At 33.3% G+C, this 21352-nt stretch overlaps 1 protein-coding gene across 1 annotated transcript in view; it reads left to right on the forward strand.

Moving 5' to 3' along the window:
• The window catches only part of Vps13B (vacuolar protein sorting 13B), a 65611-nt gene extending 50883 nt beyond the window's left edge, over positions 1 to 14728 (forward strand). The window contains exons 65-83 of the mRNA XM_088271031.1: positions 4 to 156; positions 759 to 860; positions 1466 to 1563; positions 1652 to 1856; positions 2111 to 2278; positions 2954 to 3122; positions 3200 to 3348; positions 3471 to 3554; positions 3740 to 3779; positions 3871 to 3939; positions 4021 to 4205; positions 4828 to 5020; positions 6146 to 6411; positions 6514 to 6649; positions 7161 to 7340; positions 8306 to 8622; positions 10535 to 10693; positions 11691 to 11822; positions 12598 to 14728. Of these exons, the coding sequence (XP_088127157.1) occupies positions 4 to 156; positions 759 to 860; positions 1466 to 1563; positions 1652 to 1856; positions 2111 to 2278; positions 2954 to 3122; positions 3200 to 3348; positions 3471 to 3554; positions 3740 to 3779; positions 3871 to 3939; positions 4021 to 4205; positions 4828 to 5020; positions 6146 to 6411; positions 6514 to 6649; positions 7161 to 7340; positions 8306 to 8622; positions 10535 to 10693; positions 11691 to 11822; positions 12598 to 12816 (3024 nt within the window). The 3' untranslated portion in view covers positions 12817 to 14728. The remainder of the gene's footprint in view (positions 1 to 3; positions 157 to 758; positions 861 to 1465; positions 1564 to 1651; positions 1857 to 2110; positions 2279 to 2953; positions 3123 to 3199; positions 3349 to 3470; positions 3555 to 3739; positions 3780 to 3870; positions 3940 to 4020; positions 4206 to 4827; positions 5021 to 6145; positions 6412 to 6513; positions 6650 to 7160; positions 7341 to 8305; positions 8623 to 10534; positions 10694 to 11690; positions 11823 to 12597) is intronic.
• The last annotated feature ends 6624 nt before the right edge of the window (positions 14729 to 21352 follow it).

Consider the following 21352-nt stretch of genomic DNA (forward strand, 5'->3'; position numbering starts at 1 on the left):
CAGCCAAATTTCTACTTTGGTATAGAAATCCTTGAAAAGAGTTACTATTCTGCACCATTATTCATAAAAATGGATCACGACCAAAAGCAAGACGATACAAAAGAGTCTATAACGATTAATTTGTCAGAATCATTAGTTATTTCTTCCTCGTCAAATGTAAGTATATTGTTTATAGAGCGTATCAAATTATTCATGTACTATTATCCGGTCCCAAATCTTATTTTTATATCCAAATCAAATTATTTATCAAATTTATTGAAATTACAACTAAATAACATTTTTTATTTCATTAATTGATTCGGCAGTCACTTTGTTGTTCCCACTGATAAGAAATAAAAATAAAATACATAGAAATAAGAAACAGCTACTACCCCCTCTTCAACCTTCAACGTCCCAAGGGCCCAACTCTAAAATTTAGAATTAGCTTCACATACGGTGTTTGAAAATGATGCGGAATGCATCAAAACACATGTCACAGTGGATTTTAAGAAATAGTGGTATTTACTAAGTAAAACATTAAATGAAATAAAAAAAAAAATTATGATAAAATTTTAGGTAATAACATAATTCGCAATATTTTTATTTTATTTAATGGCATTTTAATACTGACGGTGATATAATAAGAACTAAAATGGACATCCTCTTTTTAATTTTACATTTAAAACGTTTTTTATGCTTATTTATTCATTATACATATTATTGATTTTGTGTAATCCTTTTCAATAATTGAAAGATTTATTTTGCGCTTCTTTCCGTAGGTCTCTGCACTGGGTATAAGCCACGAAATTAAAAATAACATTAACATCTTCAGATTCTCAAGTCAGTTTGTACTTCTAAATGAAACTGGTTTAGATTTGGTGGTAAGTTCAGATCATTTACATTTTCAACAGTGTCCAAATTACACAAGCCCTAGTGCCCTAGCCACTACGGCTGTTCTCTTCTTATCTTCACTCCTCTCCCATTTCCTTTCCTTCACAACAGTAATGTCCTTCACCCACAGCTCGTACACTTATATCCAATTAATATATTTCACTGATTCGTTAATCCAGAGCGCAAGACTCATCACCTTGCCTTAATATAATTAATGATTCAGTTAACATTACGGTGGAGACTGACCGGAGCATTTCGTCTTAACGTTACGTCGTAACATCGCTCGCAGCGAGCATCCGAAACTATGGATGGAGTGCTCGGCTCGCTGTACTGACTATACGAATGCTCGCATTGTAACGTGTTACGTTACGACAAAATGGCTCCGGTTAGTCTCCACCCTTAGACGGCAAAGACGATTCTGGAATGCCCGTGTCAATAGAATGCAAGAAAATACTGTCTGAGTGCAATAGAGATTAAAAAATATACATCTTCATATATTTTTTACATTAAAATATGATAAATGGTTTGAAGTATGTACATAATATGAAAAATTCTTGTCTGATAATTTTACACTATTTGTTGTCAATTTTCACAGGTTTTTCCAGTTGCAACACCAGTAAACGCTGCGGAATCCTTTCCTTTTCTACCAGAAACTCTAAACAATATTACACTTTTGCCTACGAAGACTAGCAGGTTTGTTGTAATTTCCAGTAGTTTGCAAAGCATTTTACTAGCTACAGATGGAATGGGACAATAAAAAAATATATTATTTTTCTTGCAGTTCTATTGGAATTCCAATAACAAACTTCCATATGAAACCCGTACCGTTAATGGACGGAGGAGAATTAGGTTTATACCCAACCTCAAAAGATTTCGCCTTTTTTATTGTGCTTGGGTCCGCACAATTGAAGTCGTTCACTTGTCCACTCCGTGTTGACAAATTTGCACACCGTAGGAGTCTTTCTTTGAAGGTGGATGGTGTGTCGGTAAGAATTTTTCTGTCTAAATTTTCACATCCATTGAAACAATTCATTGTTAACCTCTTCATTTAGTCAATTGATTTTAAGACAACACCTACTTAGGTTTGTCGTGTTTTTGACGTTGATACCAACTATGTACAAATATGTTTTGCTATTGCTTAAATGGTCAAATATATTTTGTCATTGTATTGTGCCGACGTATATCAGAATTATATTTTAAATGCTTATTTCTTTTATTTATAATATTATCCCCTTAATAGGTTCCTATAGTAGTCACATGCAAACAAGACAGAGAACAAATATACATTGCGATAAGTGAAGATAGCATGCCGCAACTCCTCATTCAGAATAGCTCCGATATATCTATTGCCCTGGGACAAGCTACTCGGGAATGCTTCGATTCAATCCAGGATACGGACTTTGAAAAGGTGCATACTTGTTGTTTTTCTATAATATCTATAATACATACCTGATAGAGACTTCCGAATGTGATGCCAAAGTAACAGAGATGAAAGAAGAGTCTATAAGTTATGTTATTTCACCGCCCAATTGTTTTAATCCTTGGCTCTCCCTCTCCTAGTACATACTCTGATCTCTTCTTTTGTTTACTTAGTTATTATTTTTGACATCTCATCAAAGATGAAGAAGAATATGGAAGTCTGGGCATTTACGGGGCTGACGACCGTCATAGGCTGGTTTAAGTGATCACTTTACATACGTGTAACATTCACCAATTCTACCCATTATTGACAACCACACTACTCAAATTCTTGGAAGTTCTGTATATATGAACCAATTTAGAAACCTTGTTCTTGAATCACTAGAACTTCACTCGAGACATCTATTGGTGAGATGTAAAAAAGCTTTTTATTAAGCAGAAACTCTTATTTTAGAAATGTCCAGACTTCCATATTCTTCTTCATCTTTGATGAGATGTCAAAAATAATATGAAAGTAGCTCCTGTAATTGGAGATAATCCAGATTTTGTTAACAAGTATTTGGACACACTCAAAATGTTGTACTTATTTATTAATTAATTTATAAAATAAAGAAAAATATGGTTTTATTTTATGTATATATTTATGTTCTAACATGGATTGCAGGTTGTGGTGGAATGTGACATGACTAATTGGCACTGTGAAGTAAATCCAGGAGAAAAGATTTATTATTCGATGCCCACCGTCTCCCAATATTTCCCGGATTTGTTGCCCAACACGGCTTTTAATGCCAGAGATCCGCTATCCCATATTCTTTTTGCCTATGTGGACTTGGGTAAGTGACGCCTCGGATCATATCACTATGCACGTAAATATGGTAACTTCTCAACACTTTCCTTTTCATGATTCCAGATAATGCCCTTGTTTGGTCGAGTCCCGTGAACGTGACATGCACTAGCTCGGAACAGTTTGTTAAGCTGCCAGGTTTTAGTAAAGATATAAAGGTCACTGTCGTCTATCATCCGCATTCTACTTACGTCACAATAGAAAATGTTACCCAGGTTAGTTTATTGTTACAGTTATTCAAATATATGATATATTCAATTTATTTCTGAAATTAAACATTGCATATACATACACAGAATATTCATTGCAACATGGAATTTTGAAAATATCATTCCAGGTGGACATTTCAGCTAGTGATATTAGGTCTCGTTTATCTTCTAACACTAGATCTTTGGATCCTCTTGAAATATCATTACTACCGGTAAGACTACTTTAAATTCAATTCAATAACAATGACAGTAAAATAAAACTTTTTTTTTTATGGAAGTATGATTTATTTAAAAAATCATAGATCAACTTAAACTAAAAATTGCATCTGATGTCATAGTATGTAAAATAAAATTATAAATTTATTTATTAATTAACGATTGTGTATTTATTGTTCAGGATATTGATGCATCGCTGTTTGTTGACTGCGGGCCATTAGGTATGTAATAATTTTAACAACATGTTTGCCAATAAAATTGTGATCGTTTTATAAATAAACACCCCCATTTCAATTGTTTTGCATGTTTTAGAGCTAAATCAGACAACTCCACAACACAAGTGTAGCCCTAGAAGGAAAAGAATCCCAGATGATGTCGAAGGTTAACACAGTGAAATTATTTTTAATGCATACATTTTTTATATAATTTTCACATTTGTTAATGATTTTGTTTTTTTTTCAGAATCAGAAAATGTTTCTCAATTTATACTAAATCTTATTAAAGCTGGCACCAGTTTAAATCTGGACATTGGTTCCACAACTATTTTACTGGTTTCCGGGGGTAGATCTGTGGAACAATTTTGTACTAATGAAGTCGCTTCCATTAACTTAAAAGATATGTCTATGAAGTCTGTGCCTAATGACAAGGTATTTAATTTTACATTGTATTTTACTGTATACATTACATAAAATAACTTATATTTTAAATTACATATATTGCTCACTCCTTTCAAGAACGTCATAAATCAAAACACTTGATTTTTCAGGAGAACGTTTTTAAAGTTTAAAAATATAATACAATGTATTCAAAATAAATATCAAGCCACTTACTGAACTTTTTACTGTGCAACAGATCTTTTTATGTAAAACCTGAAGGTTTTTTCTCCATTTGAAAAATATTAAGTATATTTAAAATAATAATCAAACGAAACCTTTTATTCAAAATGCAAAAACAACACTTTCTGCCCTGTAGCGGGTAAATATTGAGTTAAAAATATACCTCTTTTGCTGGGATATAGTACATTTTCTGGGCATTCCGAAAACATGCACAACTGAAAATTCACAAATTTTGATTTATGACGTTCTTGAAAGGAGTGAGCGATATATGTAGATACTAATGTATTAAGTCGTAAAATAATTTAGCCGGGATTTATTTTCTAATGAAACTAATTATTTTCTTATGAAATTTCTAATGAAACCAACTGTTTATTTATTTTCTAATGAAACTAATTGTTTCTTTATTTTATAATGAAACCAATTGTTTTTACAGGGATCTTTGCTTCAACTAGAAGTAAATGAGATACAAGTTGATAACCGTTTACCTGTCGTTGGAAACTTTGATTTTCCGGTTATTTTAATTGGTACGCCATCCTCAGAGAATTCCAAAAGCACCCAAAAAGATCCAATAATACGTTGCAGAATTGGATTAGAAGTCTGGATGCAAAGGGGCAGTATTCAGTATGGTAATTATATTATTTGTGCATATATACTTCATTGTAAACCAATGAAATGTGACAACTTGCAGTAGTCTCTGTAATCTTACATATTAAAAAAAAAGTATGTAATTGAAATTTTGTTATATTACTGCATTTATGATAAATCATGAAAAGATCATTAAACTTTAAAAAAAAATCAGTCTATGAAATTTGAAATTTATATGCCTATTGGAGCCAAGAGTAGGCTCATGGCTTTGCGATGGTTCAGAATCTGTTCATAACAATGTCACTAGCGTCCATTTTTGGATATATGTGCACAATATTGAGAGCAAAAAATGATAATGCTGTGACACATTTTCGCCAAATTTTGAAGTGTCGTCAAAAACAAATGTCTTTAGACAGTTTGGATTAATTATTTGTCATAAATTCATATTATTTAGGTTTTTAAAAAAAAAGAGTTTTCTTGCGGTATGGAACGCATTATCGTATTTTGCATTGATTTCTATGGGAAACAATGTTTCGCTTAACAAATTTTGAAGTGTCGTCAAAAACAAATGTCTTTAGACAGTTTGGATTAATTATTTGTCATAAATTCATATTATTTAGGTTTTTAAAAAAAATGAGTTTTCTTGCGGTATGGAACGCATTATCGTATTTTGCATTGATTTCTATGGGAAACAATGTTTCGCTTAACAAATTTTGAAGTGTCGTCAAAAACAAATGTCTTTAGACAGTTTGGATTAATTATTTGTCATAAATTCATATTATTTAGGTTTTTAAAAAAAATGATTTTCTTGCGGTATGGAACGCATTATCGTATTTTGCATTGATTTCTATGGGAAACAATGTTTCGCTTAACAAATTTTGAAGTGTCGTCAAAAACAAATGTCTTTAGACAGTTTGGATTAATTATTTGTCATAAATTCATATTATTTAGGTTTTTAAAAAAAATGAGTTTTCTTGCGGTATGGAACGCATTATCGTATTTTGCATTGATTTCTATGGGAAACAATGTTTCGCTTAACGAGTGTTTTGCTTGATGAGCAAGATGCTGGAACGAATTATGCTCGCTATAAGAGGTTCCGCTGTATAATATAGGTGATTGTTTTGTGTGCTTGATATTGATCTGGATTTCAATCGTTTATGTTTCAGGGTTTACTGATCTCTCTCTATTGGTGGGTAAATTATCTGCATACATTGAGGACAAATACATGATGGAGCTTATAAAGTACTTTTCCGAATTCGTACCTGAAGGAAGTAGCTCTTTAAGAGATGAGAAATCTCTTTGTAACGTGTCAAATATCACAGTTAATGTTCCTAGTGAAATTGTATCTGATATGTCCAGTATCGCCCATCCCTTACAACTGAGGACTTTACATATACATCCACTCAAGTTGCTACTTAGTTTACACACAAATGTAAGTTGATATTTATGAACATCTAAACAAATTCTACAATAGACAGGAACACGACAAAATATATTTAATATTTATGTTGTTTTTTTAAATTTTCTTTTTCAGATTCACATGTTTTTGGCTTTAGACCAAAGTCCACTGGAGTTATCGGAGTTTGAAAGGATTAATGTCCTAACTAACAGCTTTAGATTTGGGCAGGCGCTAACAACACATTATTTCTCCGAGGCATTGTATAGAGCAGGTAATTATTATTTTAAAATGTGCATAATTTAATGTGTACCATAACTGAATCTGCATTACGCTAGACCAAATGTAGAGACAAACTTTTTTGCTTTCAATATGTTAAACTGTTGATTGTGTCACACTATTCGCATCGCTTGTAAAATAAAAATCTTGTCCAATCTTAACGTCTCGAGTAGTAAGATAATAATGAAATGGTTTGTACCCTGAAGAGTAAGTTTTTTTGTTGTTGAAATTTTGTAATTTTAAAACTAATTTTTAAAACACTCTTCTTATCATCCATTGTTTACTTTGTGTAATACCACTTTTATAAATACTAATTTTTAAGTTAAATTTCAACATTTTAAGCATATCCTACGCATATTATCAATTTGAAATAATCACTCCGCCCCTTCAGTGGGGTCATATGCTATCTGACTTGATATTTCATGGCGCCACGGTTGGGGCGGTACGCAAAAAAGATTAAGTGAAAAGAAAATAATTATTTTAATATTGGATTGTTATAATTCTAGGATGGGTAGTTGGTTCCCTGGAGATACTGGGTTGCCCAGGTGGTTTGGTCCGGAGGGTGGCAACGGGAATTCGAGCGCTCCTGGAGGAACCCTGTCGCGGCCTGGTGATGAATGGGCCTTGGGGCTTGTTGGTTGGAATGACTTATGGTTCGGCTGCATTCTTAAGGAATATTACTCAGGGTAAGCCATCATTTATCATTTATCATTTAGTCTAGTTATGTTAATGTGAATAATGTTAAAACAACAAAGTGGGACAAACCTTAAGGTGTGCTATTACCAAAGTTCACCATATACAGACACAGTGACAGCTCGCTAACCCGAACGCTCCGTAATCTGTAATGAGCTGTAATCCGAATGATTTCTTAGAACATCTGAAGCCGTGGAAGCCAACATAGCCATCAACTGGGCTGAAGAAATCGTTCAGATTACTGAGCACTTGATAGTTTTGAGATGAATGCCTGATTTTGCTATTAAACAACCAGTTGGTTCGTTGGTTCAAAAAAAAAAATCTGATTTTTCAAGGTAAGATAAAATATGTATAATTTTTAAATTATTCATTCAGTACCTAAATAATAATGTAAAGTATGTAGTGGGTTTTACCTACCATTAAATCTCTTATTATGTTTTAATGGTAAGTAAAACTCCGTTCGGGAGACTCTGAATCTGACGATAAAATAGATGATTCGCGGGATCTTTTCCGAGATTCACTGCGCTGAGAAGGCCCAGCTACTGGCGATAATGGCGAAACATTTGCTGCATTATTAATTTTTTATAGAGGTCGGTGTTTTCCAACAGATGTGAAAATTTATACAAAATTAGACACAAAACAAAAAATTCAATAAAAAAAAAAAAAATTATCCATCGCTCTTGAAAATCATGACTCGCACGATGTCGGTAAACATCAAATACGTGTTTTAAGATGGCGTCGTTTTGTTTATGGACTCCAGAAATCAATTCAGAACATATAATAAAGAGCATTTTCATAAACCGATATTTCTTCTTTTTCTCTCATTTTTCTCAAAACACTTAAGAACGATGCCCTAATCCAAACACTTACGATTACTATACGATTTACGTTCGGATTATCGAGCTGACATTGCAACTAATATCTAAAATAGTCCTACATAGTATTTGTGCGTGTCCAGGTGCAGTGGAGTCGGTGAGCATGGTGATGGGCAGCGTGGCGCGCAACCTGGACCGGCTGAACCCGGATGAGGAGCGCGCGCACCGCACGGAGGCGGCACGGCGCGCGCGGCCCTCTGGTGTGGCGCAGGGGCTGGCGTATGGACTACGCGCGCTGGCGCACAGCCTCATGGGCAGCGCGCTACTATTGCTGGGCCCCGCCGGCCTGCCGCGCGGCCTGCTCGCCGCCGTCACCATGCCGCTCAGCGCCACCGCTGACCTGGTCGCCTTCACCTCGCAGGGCCTGCTCGGCCAGGTGGGCTGGGACCAACAGAGACGGGTACCGGATTTTTTACCATATTAGATCTATTGTGACCTCACTCTGTATCATAGCTCACTCTCGAGACCTTATATGAGTCATGTAGCTAATGACCTGTCTTGGCGGTAAGAGCTTCACCTTCTCGGAGTCTAATAGTGGTCCTTAAAAGATGTGACTTCGTTTGCACGCAAGTGCGTCACAATTAAAGAGACTGTGGATTGGTGTTTCGTTATCCTCCATACAAAATCTGCATACTGGGTAGTCATGTAGTGAGTACTGGATTAGTATACCTACCTATTTGTCAGGTTCCCCTATGTTGGCTCACATCTCGGCGAATCTGTCCCTGTCCTGCACTGCTCGGAACAACTCTTCCACACTCGGGACGCCGGTCCATATCCTTATGTTTCGCAGCCAGGACATCTGTTAATTTCAATTTCCCCCATCAATATTAGTTGGGGAAGGTGGTACTTCTCCCCACGCAGCATATGACCCAGATATGCAGTCTTTCGAACCTTGACTCCCTGTCAACTCTAGCTTGCCTCGGGACTTGGTAACCATGTCCAGGGAGTTTTGGGCATTCGTCAATGGAGCCACATTTCAAATGCTTCCATTCTGTTCACGGAGTTGACCTTCAAGGTCCACGTTTCACATCCATACATCAAAACAGACCACGTGTAGCATTTGATTGTTCTCTGGCGCAGTTTTAAATTTATATTACAACTAATTTATGTTGTAACACCATTCAACCAAGGATCTTTCTGGATTCAAGGATCTTAAATTGTTCTAATTGCCCAGCCCTTTACATAGGAAAAACATTGCGCTATATTATCAGAATTAAAGAACATCAAAGGTATCTTAATATTAATAATAATTTTTCTACTAATAACAATCACCTTATATCTGAAGACCATAATTTTGATAAATCAACTGGCATAGAAATTTTACATGTGAATAAAACTGGTCTTCGTTAGATAATCTTGAAAAATAAGAAATAAGTATAGCAATGAATTGTTACTTTCCGGTGATGTGTAACTAGTACACTTTGCTCGTAATAACTTTAATATATATTAATGACGTTTTACTTCACAGTATTTTTTTGCAACGATTACCACTTATCAGGCACATGATATAGATATTTTGTGAGAATGCGGAAAAAAATTATACAATACAATCAAACATGTGCCAATGAATGACAGGTATATTAATGCTAAAAAAAAAAGCTATTCACATCTCACTCTTACTTTAGTTGGTTATATCGGAACGCGAGATATACCATCTCAGTTCTCAGTTGTGTTTCTCGTAATGAACCGAGTCGAGACTTGTATGCACTGCAGTCAGTAATAGCTTTCGGGCAGCTTACCGAGGTGGTTGTCTCGCTCGTTTGTGAACGTGAGCATATGATTTTTTTTATAGTTTCAGCTATCAAACTTCGATAAATATAACTTTTGACTTCAAGTATAATAAATTTAGGCGATTATCTATGAACGTAAATTTTTTCAGATTTTAAATTGTTCATTTGTATTGACTACACAGCACCGGAACGTGCGGATTTTTTGGGACATTAAGGGGAAGGTTAGCCATAATATATAACCAAAAATATAACGTCAAATCCGCTTCTAAAAACATTTTCATTATGATTTCATTATCTTCTTTCTCTCTCTTTCAAAGAATAATAGTAATATTTTTATTCTAAATAAATAGATGATTGTAGCAATTTCACTTCTCTCTAAATTTGACCTGATGATAGAATGGTCTTTCCAAAACTGAAGGTTGTGAAGAAGTGTTTTTAAGTGGTATTACACAAAGTGAACGATGAATGATAAGGGGAGTGTTAAATATAAATTTCTTTGATTTTCATGATTTTTTTTACGCAGATTGGTTTATTTGATAATTTTTATAGATACGTGATATGATTAAAGTTTTGTTTTTTCAGCCAATGTCATTTCCGATGCAAGACTTTATGGGTGGTGTGCAGCCTCGTTGTCAGGAATGGAGGTTACGAATGGGACATGCAAATGAAACGTTACTCTACATCTGCGAGGGCACAGACCTCGATGTTAGTACGACAGTGGCCTTGGTTTTAACTTCTAAGGTAATGACATTTTAATATTAAAGTTTAAACTTCAAATGATTTTTTGACATCTCAACATGGATGCAGAAGAATATGGAAGTCTAGGCATTTACGGGGCTTACTACCGTCATAGGCTTGTTTAAGTGATCACTTTACACATGTGTAACATTCACCAATTCTACCCATGATTGACAACCACACTACCGAAATTCTTAGAAGTTCTATACATATGATGCAATTTAGAAACATAATGCTTGGATCACTAGAATTTCACTAGAGACATCTATTGGTGAGATGAAAGAAGATTTTTATTGAGCAGAAACTCTTTCATTTGTATGTGAGGTCCGAATCCTGGATTATAATCACATACATGAGAAACGCTAGAAAATATCCTTTTGATTTGATTATTTTAGCTTCTAATTTGACCAGTTAATTTATTTACAACATTCGTGTGTGTCCAAATACTTGTTCACAAATCTGGATTTTCTCCAATTTTGGAGTTATTTAATAATATGAAAATTAAATCCTATAGCTGAAGACTATCCAGATTTGTGAACAAGTATTTGGACATACTCATTCCAGGTCATAATTTAAATGTGTTAAAAATGTAATTAACCAAGTATTAACTTAATGGAAACATCTGTCCTTCCTCTTTATATGAAAGAACGTGGAAGTCTGAGCATTCCAGGGCTTACAGCCTGGCATTTTACAACCATTCTGCCCGTTGTTGAATATCCATATTGCATTAATTCTTGAAACCTGTATATATGCAGTAATCGTGGACCCTTTCACATGTTGGTACAATTTTTTATACATTTGGAAATATGGCCAATTACTAGCTGTAGATGTTTCATATCAAGTTGAGACAACTAATATATTGACGTCTCCAGTGTATGATAACATGAATAATATTAATAATACATTTACATTTTCCCTAGTTACCGAAAGTAGTAACATACATCTTTAAAATGTGTGATCGGAATTGTACATTGAATCTTCATTTCCCATTTTCTTGCAGTGGGTAGTTGTGATAAATCTGGTCACCGAGAGAATAACGGCCATGACCGAAGTGGGAGGATGCCGTGTGATTCAAGATAGCCCACAGCTAATTCTGGGCTTGATGTCAACCGCAAACAGAGAATCACAACAGGTAACAAACCTTTATGCAGTTCTTGACTAAGCAGTACAGCTAAATGTTTAATACTTCTTCAGTTATGTATTCCCGTTACACTTGATTCAAATAACTCAAAAACAATACAAAGAAAAATAGAAACTAATAATTTTCTTTCTTCCATATATCACGCTCGTTACATGATCACCGATAAGTGAACTAAAATTATTGTCAGAATTTTTAAAATCAATTTCCAGGTTTTTATTTACACAATCTGACATTTTAGTGGAACTATTTGGTTTGGCTCTGCGGGGTATAGCTGTTTATCATTTAATCAGATTTCTTTTTTAATAGGCTTAGGGCAGTTGAATCCTAATAGAATTTTAAGTTTTCATTGCAATCAACTGACTGTCATTTGTTTTCTCAGTGGTTTAGCCAATATTTCATCATACACAAAATAATTTTTCTTGCTAAGGGGACATTTTACAATATGTATCATGTGAAAGCAAATTGATTATGACATTTAATCAAATACAACATGGCCGAATGATAAATTCAACTATGAATAAAGAGAGTCAATTAACACTGCAAATCTGGTGACAACAAATATTTTAGATTATAACATTTATTTGCTCTTTTTTCAAAAATTCATTAATATTTCAAACATTTTAACCATTTGTTTGAAAGAAATTATAGCAACATTTTATTTTCTCTTGTTCATATTAGTGTGTTTTTTCTTTATTGATTTATTAACAAACCATTTGCTGATTAGTCCTTATGCGTTTTGCTAATTTGATTATATATGATTTTTCAGTCGGAAAATATGTGGCGAGATCGCATGGAAAGGTTTGTGTATCAAACAGATGAAGACTCTCCATTTCCAGGAGTTGATCATCATATAAATCAGTCGACTGTCATCAAGGGAGAATTTTGTCTCCGAATACGCGTGCCGCAACCTGTAGCCGTGCATTTCGCCTCTGTTATGGACGTCGCCGTGAACCATGACCTGGGCCATGGTTTCACCATTGTGTAAAGAAAACAGCTACAGAATCGCATAAACGGAGTTTCAGAAGGAGACCGTAACAATTCACAGGGAGAAAATTCACATTCCATTTATCAATTGCCCAAACAGTTAGCATGTGACCGCTGTTTGAAACTAAAAAGGTGACATGTACATAAAATATATATTCAATTAAAAAACTTAATCTTATCTAATTGAAACATACTTTTCAAAACTTTTGAAAATTATTTAAATAAAAATGAATTTCTATTACTAAGATTATGAACAGAAATTTCCTTCTGAATTTTTACAGTCTCCTTTTGAAATACATTATGTCCTATTAAATAATCATGTTTTTTATTATTCATTTTTACAATGTACCAATTTCTTAGTAATACAGAAAACAGTAGATTCAATATTACTGGACTCCAGTTGTCTGAAAATTTTGTTATTCTGCCAATTATTTCAACCTTTAATTTGTATTATTTATGTGTGTGTGTATATAATCCTCATTTCATAGTTACATTTAAGGCAACAATAATTTTTACTGTCCACATTTTAGTCTTGTCAGTCAATTATTATTATTGTTGGTTTAAAAAAAAATGCATTTATCTCTATCTTTTATTTATTGTTATTATAATGTATGTTGTTTGTTAGAGCTTAAATCACCTGTAAGTGAGGGGAGCCTTGAAAAAGAAAAACAAGAAAAAAAAACTTTGTTTCGGCAGTTACAACTGAAAATTGTGTGCATAAATGCCATTTTTTAAATCGTTGTTGTGATACTTTGTATTTTAGTAATTCGCCGCTAATGAAAATATATTTAAGTAATACTTTTAGAGAAAAATGTGTGTTGCTCAAGTACAGTTTCCATGTGATTTAATTTAGCATGCCGAAAAGTTTTTTTTTAAACAAAATTTTCCATGCTCATTATAAGCCATGTAGTAATATGTTATCAAAATTATTTTATGCTTATGTTTGGTAGTTTTTTACTTTTTTCTTTTTGATGACAAAATTTCATATAAAGTTATACCAATTACGTCCGATCACATTTTGTCTGAGGGATCACAATTTTATTATAATGGAGTATCTTAGTGTAGATTATTTTTCCTAAACCATGTTTAAAGTTTCTACAGATGTCACAAATATGAAAACAAAAAAACAATTTGTATGTAAATTTGGCCTGAATGGAAATGAATCAATATTTGATGTTTTTATTTTCATTTAAATTAATTTATAGCATTCCAGTTTTTGTACTTGTTATTATTAAACATAGTGATAAGTATTTAGTGTTGATATGTACTTTTATTGTGGTTTAATGAATTGGATGTTACCAAATGTGCCACGTGTTCACAAATATTTATTTTTGTATATTTTTTACTTTTTTAAAATTTTATATGTAAATATCGAATGATGTAATTTTAAGTAATTTTTCTCCAGTAAATATTGCACAAATCGTTCTGTGTTTCGAAGTTGATCACAAATATTTTTTTATTTAGGTTTGAAATTTTATTTTTGTTAATTATCTACTAGTTCATGCTTCTAGCCACAAACATTTAAAATATATATTTTGCTGTAAATACGGAATGAGCATATATGTGAGTAATAATAAATGTATTTTAAGTATTCATATTTAACATGGTTATGTACGTGTGTGTTTTGAATGACCATACGGACATTTTATAGTTCTATATTGTAGATAGATTAAATTTTATTGTACCTACTGATTCCACCAAAATCGGTCTATTGTCCAGATCTTTTAAGTTTAGAACTCAAATCATAAATCAGATTGTGTAAAAGAGAGGCTTTATCGAGTTCTCACTCGCAGACTCCAGACTCCTAAATCTAAATGTATTAATTAATTCAGTGCACTTCTCAAATATGTTAAATATCAAACACAGGTTTTTGTAGCATACGTAGTTGTTTACATTATTAAAAAAAAAAAAAATTGTGACAATTGTTTCGCCTTGTTAGGGCATTATCGAACTAAGTAGTTAATATTTAAAATATAAATTATGGAGTTCTGCAAATTAAACGCCAAAGCAAATAAAATGCTATTATTCTATATTTACAGATTTTTTGAAAAAAATTATTGTCATTAATTACCGAAATACTGATGTGTTTCTAATGCAAGTGTACAAACTATCATATGCTAATAAAAATCATGACATCCAATTGATGATGATTTATAAGCATTGTGCCAAAATATAGTGAAATGCCTGCAACGCCCCTGGACTCCATCTAGTCTCTCTACTTGAACTATGACTCTAGTCCTCAACTTAAGAGGTCTGGCCTTCTAACCCTTATCTGCGCCCATCGGTGCATAGGGCACTGCATCGTATCGATGCAATTGATTGTTAATTAAACAAAATGAAGGTGATCAGTCCTGTACTTTAGTTACCAGTCCAGGGTGATATTAAATAAAGATTGGGAGAATTTCCCCCTGGGATTTTTCCAAATCCTGACATCCAACTTATTTTGATTTTATTTTTCCATTGAATTATAAGAGCATGTACCATTTCTTTTTCTTGGCTTTTAAAAATAAGTATTACATTTCAATGGTTGGTTATTCTGAACTATTTAATTTATAATGTGATTATTATTGTAAAACATACATTATGTAATAAGACCTTATGCCCCAATAGTGGGATTCGATTGCTTAACAAACAGCATTGAAGAAGGTCATATTAATTAATGTATTGTAATGATATCAAAATGTGTTAATAAAAACCAAATATATTCTTTAAAAATGTATACTTAATTATTAACCATATACTAGAACAAAGTTTTATCACAAAAACAAAGGTAAGTGGTCCTTTGATTTAATTTGTTAAAAAAATGGTAGAAATTGTAAATGATCAAAATTGAATCCCAAAGTATGTTATTGTTTTTGAAATTGTAAAGTCGTTTGCGCTAGCGTTGTTATTTTATCCAAGTAGTTGGTTTTGTAATTTAAAAAAAATTGCCATAAGAACTAAACTGATCGCTCACTCCTTTCAAGAACGTCATAAATCAAAAATCGTCAATATTCAGTTGTGCATGTTTTCGGAATGCCCAGAAAATGTTCTATATCCCAGCAAAAGAGGCATATTTTAAACTTAGTATATACCCGCTACAGGGCAGAAAATGCGGTTTTTGCATTTTGAAGAAAAGGTATTGTTTAAGTATTTTTTTCAAAATACTGAATAATATTTAAATGGAGAAAAAACCTTCAGGTATTACCTAAAAAGATCTGTTGCACAGTAAAAAGTTAAATAAATGTCTTGATATTTATTTTTAATACAATGTGTTATATTTTTAAACTTTAAAAACGTTTTCCTGAAAAATCAATATGACGTTCTTGAAAGGAGTGAGAGATATATATATTTATATATATATATATATATATATATATATATATATATATATATATATATATATATATATATATTTTTAAAACTTTTTTAGACCACAAAGTGACTACTAAATCAATTAGAAAAAATCAACAGCAAAAAAATTAATCTTTTATAATTTTTTTTGTATCATGTATACATTTATTTCAAATATATCTACTCTAACAAAATTATCCTATACCTTACTCTGGCGAGTACCATATTCGCCAGGATATGGTTAAATTGTTTACATTGCACTTACACACACAGTGGAGTAAGGTTTACCTGCCTTGCCATAAAATACGCCTCATTTCATACTGAGGCGAGCTTGATTTAGTCAACCATGTATCGCAACATGCACCTGCAATATATGCCTGGATTATTCTTCATTCTTAAAATAGCGATGTTAAAACAGGTGAGGTTTTAGCAACATTCCAACAGTTAGAAGTCAAATTTAAATTTATAAATATAAAATAAAGGCATCAATTGATTCCCAAATGACCAATTAAATGATATGTCAATTAAATGGCTAGCTCATTTTTCAATTCAAAACAAGTCAAGTGATTAGGAACGATCAAGAGTTGAAGTACATTATTATTTTTTTTTCATGTTTGGTTTAGATAAATTTTTTACATTGGTCCCAGGTTATTTTTTTAAAGAAATATTGCACAAAACCTCAATTTTAGAGGGATTTTTCTTGTTGTTGCAAAGCACCCAAAAATATTTTGTTGGTTTATGGTAGTAATAAAAGCACGACTATATAGTTTTTTTCCATTTTTATTTTATTTGACATTAACATCTCAGACTGATCACCGCTTTGATGATCTCGCGATGGAATGATGGAACGATGTATTGATGGAAACCGGTCAGTGGTCAAATTAAATAAATATGCAATAAACTATTGAGTTGTTGTTTCATTATGTAAAGTGCTGTTTCACTGAGAAATGTCAGTACAAAACTTGATGCTTAGTGGAAAACATCACAACATCCGAGTCAACTAAAAATAAATTTTTCAATTAATTGTGCAATCAGTTGGAATGAAATCTGCACTGCAGTAGCGCGTCCACCTGCAGCTCCAATATACAAATCAATTTCCGCGCATAATCGATAGTAACTGGACGGACAATAAAGCTGTCAATAACGGCTTAAAATGCTGACTGCTTCATGCTGCTAGTCTGTTTCCACAGTGATCCAACCGTTCTAGTGGATTTTTTCGGAACTTTTAACTCTTGAAATTACTATCACATATAAAATACTGTTTTGAATTGATAGAATGCAGCTTGATGCGTAAATCTCATCTCTACAATGAAATAAAGAAAACCTCATAGTTGAACTAAAAAAAACCTCTTAAAATTTTCAAACATGATTATGAGGATATCAAAAAAGTATTTTTGTAATGAGACTGATGTTATATTATATTTTGTATAGTTTTATTTCTATATAAATTTAATATATCTTCATCATACAGGTAAATTTTTATTTTTATTAAACTGAAATAATCTTGCCGTGCAGTAGACTAAAATTCAAACAAGCTTTTGATTTCTCGAGTATGAGTAATACCGTGCATAATATACATTTTGTGAGTTAATTTGTGCACTAGTCTGTTTTTATTGTTCGGGAATAATTTTATTGACAGTACCCATTCACAGATTTTGAGAATTTGAATTGTAACATACAGTTCCCTAATTTGGGAGGCTGGTTACCTTACCTATTGGGACGGTAAATTTAAGATCATATTCATTTTTATGATATTGTTCACTCCTTTCAACAACGTCATGTATCAAAAATTGGCAATTTACATTTGTGCATGTTTTCGGAATGCCCAGAAAATGTACTATATCCTAGCAAAAGCGGCATATTTTTAACTTAAAATTTACCCACTATAGGACAGAAAGTGTTGTTTTTGTATTTTGAAGAAAAGGTATTGTTTAATTATTTTTTTAAAATAAAGTTAATAGTTTTCAAATACAGAAAAAACATTCAGGTTTTACCTAAACAGATCTGTTGCATAGTAAAAAGTTTAATAAGTGGCTTGATATTTATTTTTAAAACATTGTATTATATTTTTTTAACTTTAAAAACGATCTCCTGAGAAAAGTTTTTTGACTTATGACGTTGTTGAAAGGAGTGAGCAATATGCGTAATTTCAATATTTATTGCCGCGTCATTGTGGAAACATTACATATTTTGAAAATATGTTTTTTTCTTCATGTTTTTGATTAATTCCTGTTATATACCATGGTAATTTCTAACCTGCATTTTATGCCATTTTTGACATTAAGCTTAAAATGTTTGTAAAGATAACGACCAATTTTCATTCCGCATTTCATTATATCGTTAGTTCTTTTCCTAGCATGACATGATGTAATATACTTCAACATTATAATTATTCTTCATTTTTTCTTTTGTGCTTTTATTTTTTCCAAAAAGGTTATATCAGCTCTTAATTGCAGGGAATAAATAATATACACATTACAAGTTGTGTGATTATACTTTATTAGTTTTAAGAAATAATTTTCTGTATATAAGTGGAAAAATAAATGAGCCCAACTTTTGTGTATGATTATTGTATTATTTTTCTCCTGAAATCAATCCGTACTGAATTTAAAAAAATAAAAAAAAGACTTGAATGTTTTTCATTTCATACCTTTTTTTTAGCAATTTATTCAACAAAGAATAAAAGATAAAAAAGGTAGATAAAGTAGGTACAGAAAAAAAAAGAAAATTGTACCAATATGAATTAGGGTTGTATCCACTGTCTTAACACATTGTTTGCGGAAAATACTTAAAAGCATTTTTTACATACTGTTGGTAGAGCCGGGAGATGCTTAAAAGCATTCTGTTTGCTTACTTTTGGTAGAGTGCGAGAGATGCAAAAAAACATTATACAGATGGGAATTGGGTTTGCGGTTACTTGTGATTAGTATACTGAGGGTTGGGCGGCAGATTGTCTGAGTATGAAAAACCGCCCGATAGCAATGTGTTAGTAATAGTTAACACCATCAATATCTGATTTGTGGTGAAGGATAGTTAAATATTTCAAATGGTATAATCTCTAGGTAGTTTTATAATAGTGAGTTGAAAATATCATTGTTAACCTAGAAATCCCAGACCAAATTATTGGGGAAAATTCACAATGCTGGTGTCCAACATAATGCGACAGTCATATAGCATTTAGAAAATCCATGTCTCTGGATAGGTAATTGTTAATGGAAAATATATTCTTCTTCATCTTTCTATAGATCCTAGAGATCTCTCGATGCCGCCGCCGGTTCCTCTTGGGATATCGACTGCCAGCTATCTCTAAATTTTTGCAGGTCTGCCTAGGGATCTAAGTCTCGTGATTAATTAAGTAAAAGTCTGTCTTCTGACATTCTGTTTACATGGTCATTCCAGTGTCGCCTTCGTTGTCTTCCCCACCTCACGATATCTTCCGTCTTACACACGCTCTAGATATCAGTATTCCTTTTGCGGTCTCGGAATGTGATTCTGGTTAAAGTTCGGAGAGTTCTCATTTTAGAGGTTTGAAGTTGAGAATTTGTTCTAGAAGTATATGCCCTTGATATATTAGTTGCATTAAAATCACAGAGGTAGTTTTGTAAATTTTACAGCTGTAGAGCCTCACCGTTCCAGAATTGCTATTGATATTTAAAATCTCGGGCCTTATACCATTTTAACACTGGAATAAAAATAGCCCTATTCACCTAGACTTCCTTCGCTCCCAATAGCTGGGACCTACAGGACCGTCTCAACTGTGGCCCTATCTATGATCGCTGGGGAACTTCCCGTAGATTTAGAGGTTTTGGAGTCGGTTGTGGTGAAAAAACTTAAAAAGGGTTTGGTTGTAGAGTATTTTGGACCAACAATTTAATTTCATAGGGGTGACCTAATCAGCTCGCTGATAGTGATCATCAAACATAGGACAATCGAGGAATGGCAGCATCGTTGGGTAGTGGCCATAACTGGACGCCGGACCTTATCTTTCTTCCCCGACGTTAGCAAGAGCCAGGAACTAAAATCTCTCTTCATAAATCACTATGTGGTCCAACTAGTGTATGGACATAGAGAGTGCAGGGGAAAGCTCCACGAGCTAGCGTTAATGGAGAATCCAGGCTGTATATGTGGGGCTCCATCTCAGACGGCGGATCACATCTTGTGGAGATGCCCTGTTCAAGACTCTTTTGCTAGATGGGCTGACGGTGGTTAGTTAGCTGACATGGAATTCGAACTTTAAAAAAAATATATGAACAATCATATTAAATTGACACTTTTTGCAAGTACTTGGGTAGAAAAGTGGAACACCCTAAGGGGAATCTAAGGCGTAACATCCAATCACTTCTCTTGCCAATCACAACTTGTAATCTCAAGGAGTAAGTGCAAGATTTTCCATGGCTGCTGGCTGAACTGAACCGTGTTTGTTTCTTTCCATTAAAGGAATTGGTGAAGGTATTTAACCGTACTAACTTGTAGAGCGAGATCCGGAGGCGCCCTGGGTTTGGCGGCGTGTCGTTCCTCAGCTTTCGGTAGTGCGACTGATAGAGCGGATGTTGTATTTGTTACTTCTAAATTATGATATTTGATTGTATTGTATTACATCGTAAGGGCGTTATATTTGTATGAGGTACTCCATTAGGTACTTAGGGCTTTGTGCTAAGTTGTGAGTTAGAATTGTTTTTTTTTCTGTCCATCGTTTGATAGGTTTGTGTCAAGGAAAAAACATTATAACTTGTTAAAGGGATCCGTAACAGAGTGTCGATGATTAATGGTTTAGTGGTAAATGCGATGACTGCATTTTCTGCAAATGTTTTTGCACTGCTCCGTGCCTGTCTGCTGTGTTGGTTGGGGTTGTGGAGCATCTATGTACCAGCCAACGTCGGGTCGGAATCAGATCTAGCTGACTAACTGAACTAACTACTGATCCTTTTCACTGCCTTCACCGGGCACTTCTATTGTAGAATATTTTATGGTGGGACAGCTTTTAATGTTGACCTGGAAATCCCAGTCAGATAGAACTGTGGAAATTTCATTACAGTCGATTATAAAGCAGTATGATGATGCAATATCTAAAATGTCCATATTTTGAGATACTTCAACCGGGATTTTATTTGGTTTTTTAAAATCATCTCCAAAGATACCGTTCGAGAGTTGTCAATGGAACGGACACACGGAATAGCTGTTATTTTCATTTTATAGTTTTAAGA

This window comes from Brachycentrus maculatus, unplaced genomic scaffold (assembly GCF_059751285.1).
Source record: "Brachycentrus maculatus isolate JH-2025_06_01 unplaced genomic scaffold, ASM5975128v1 h1tg000412l, whole genome shotgun sequence".
Classification (NCBI taxonomy): domain Eukaryota; kingdom Metazoa; phylum Arthropoda; class Insecta; order Trichoptera; family Brachycentridae; genus Brachycentrus; species Brachycentrus maculatus.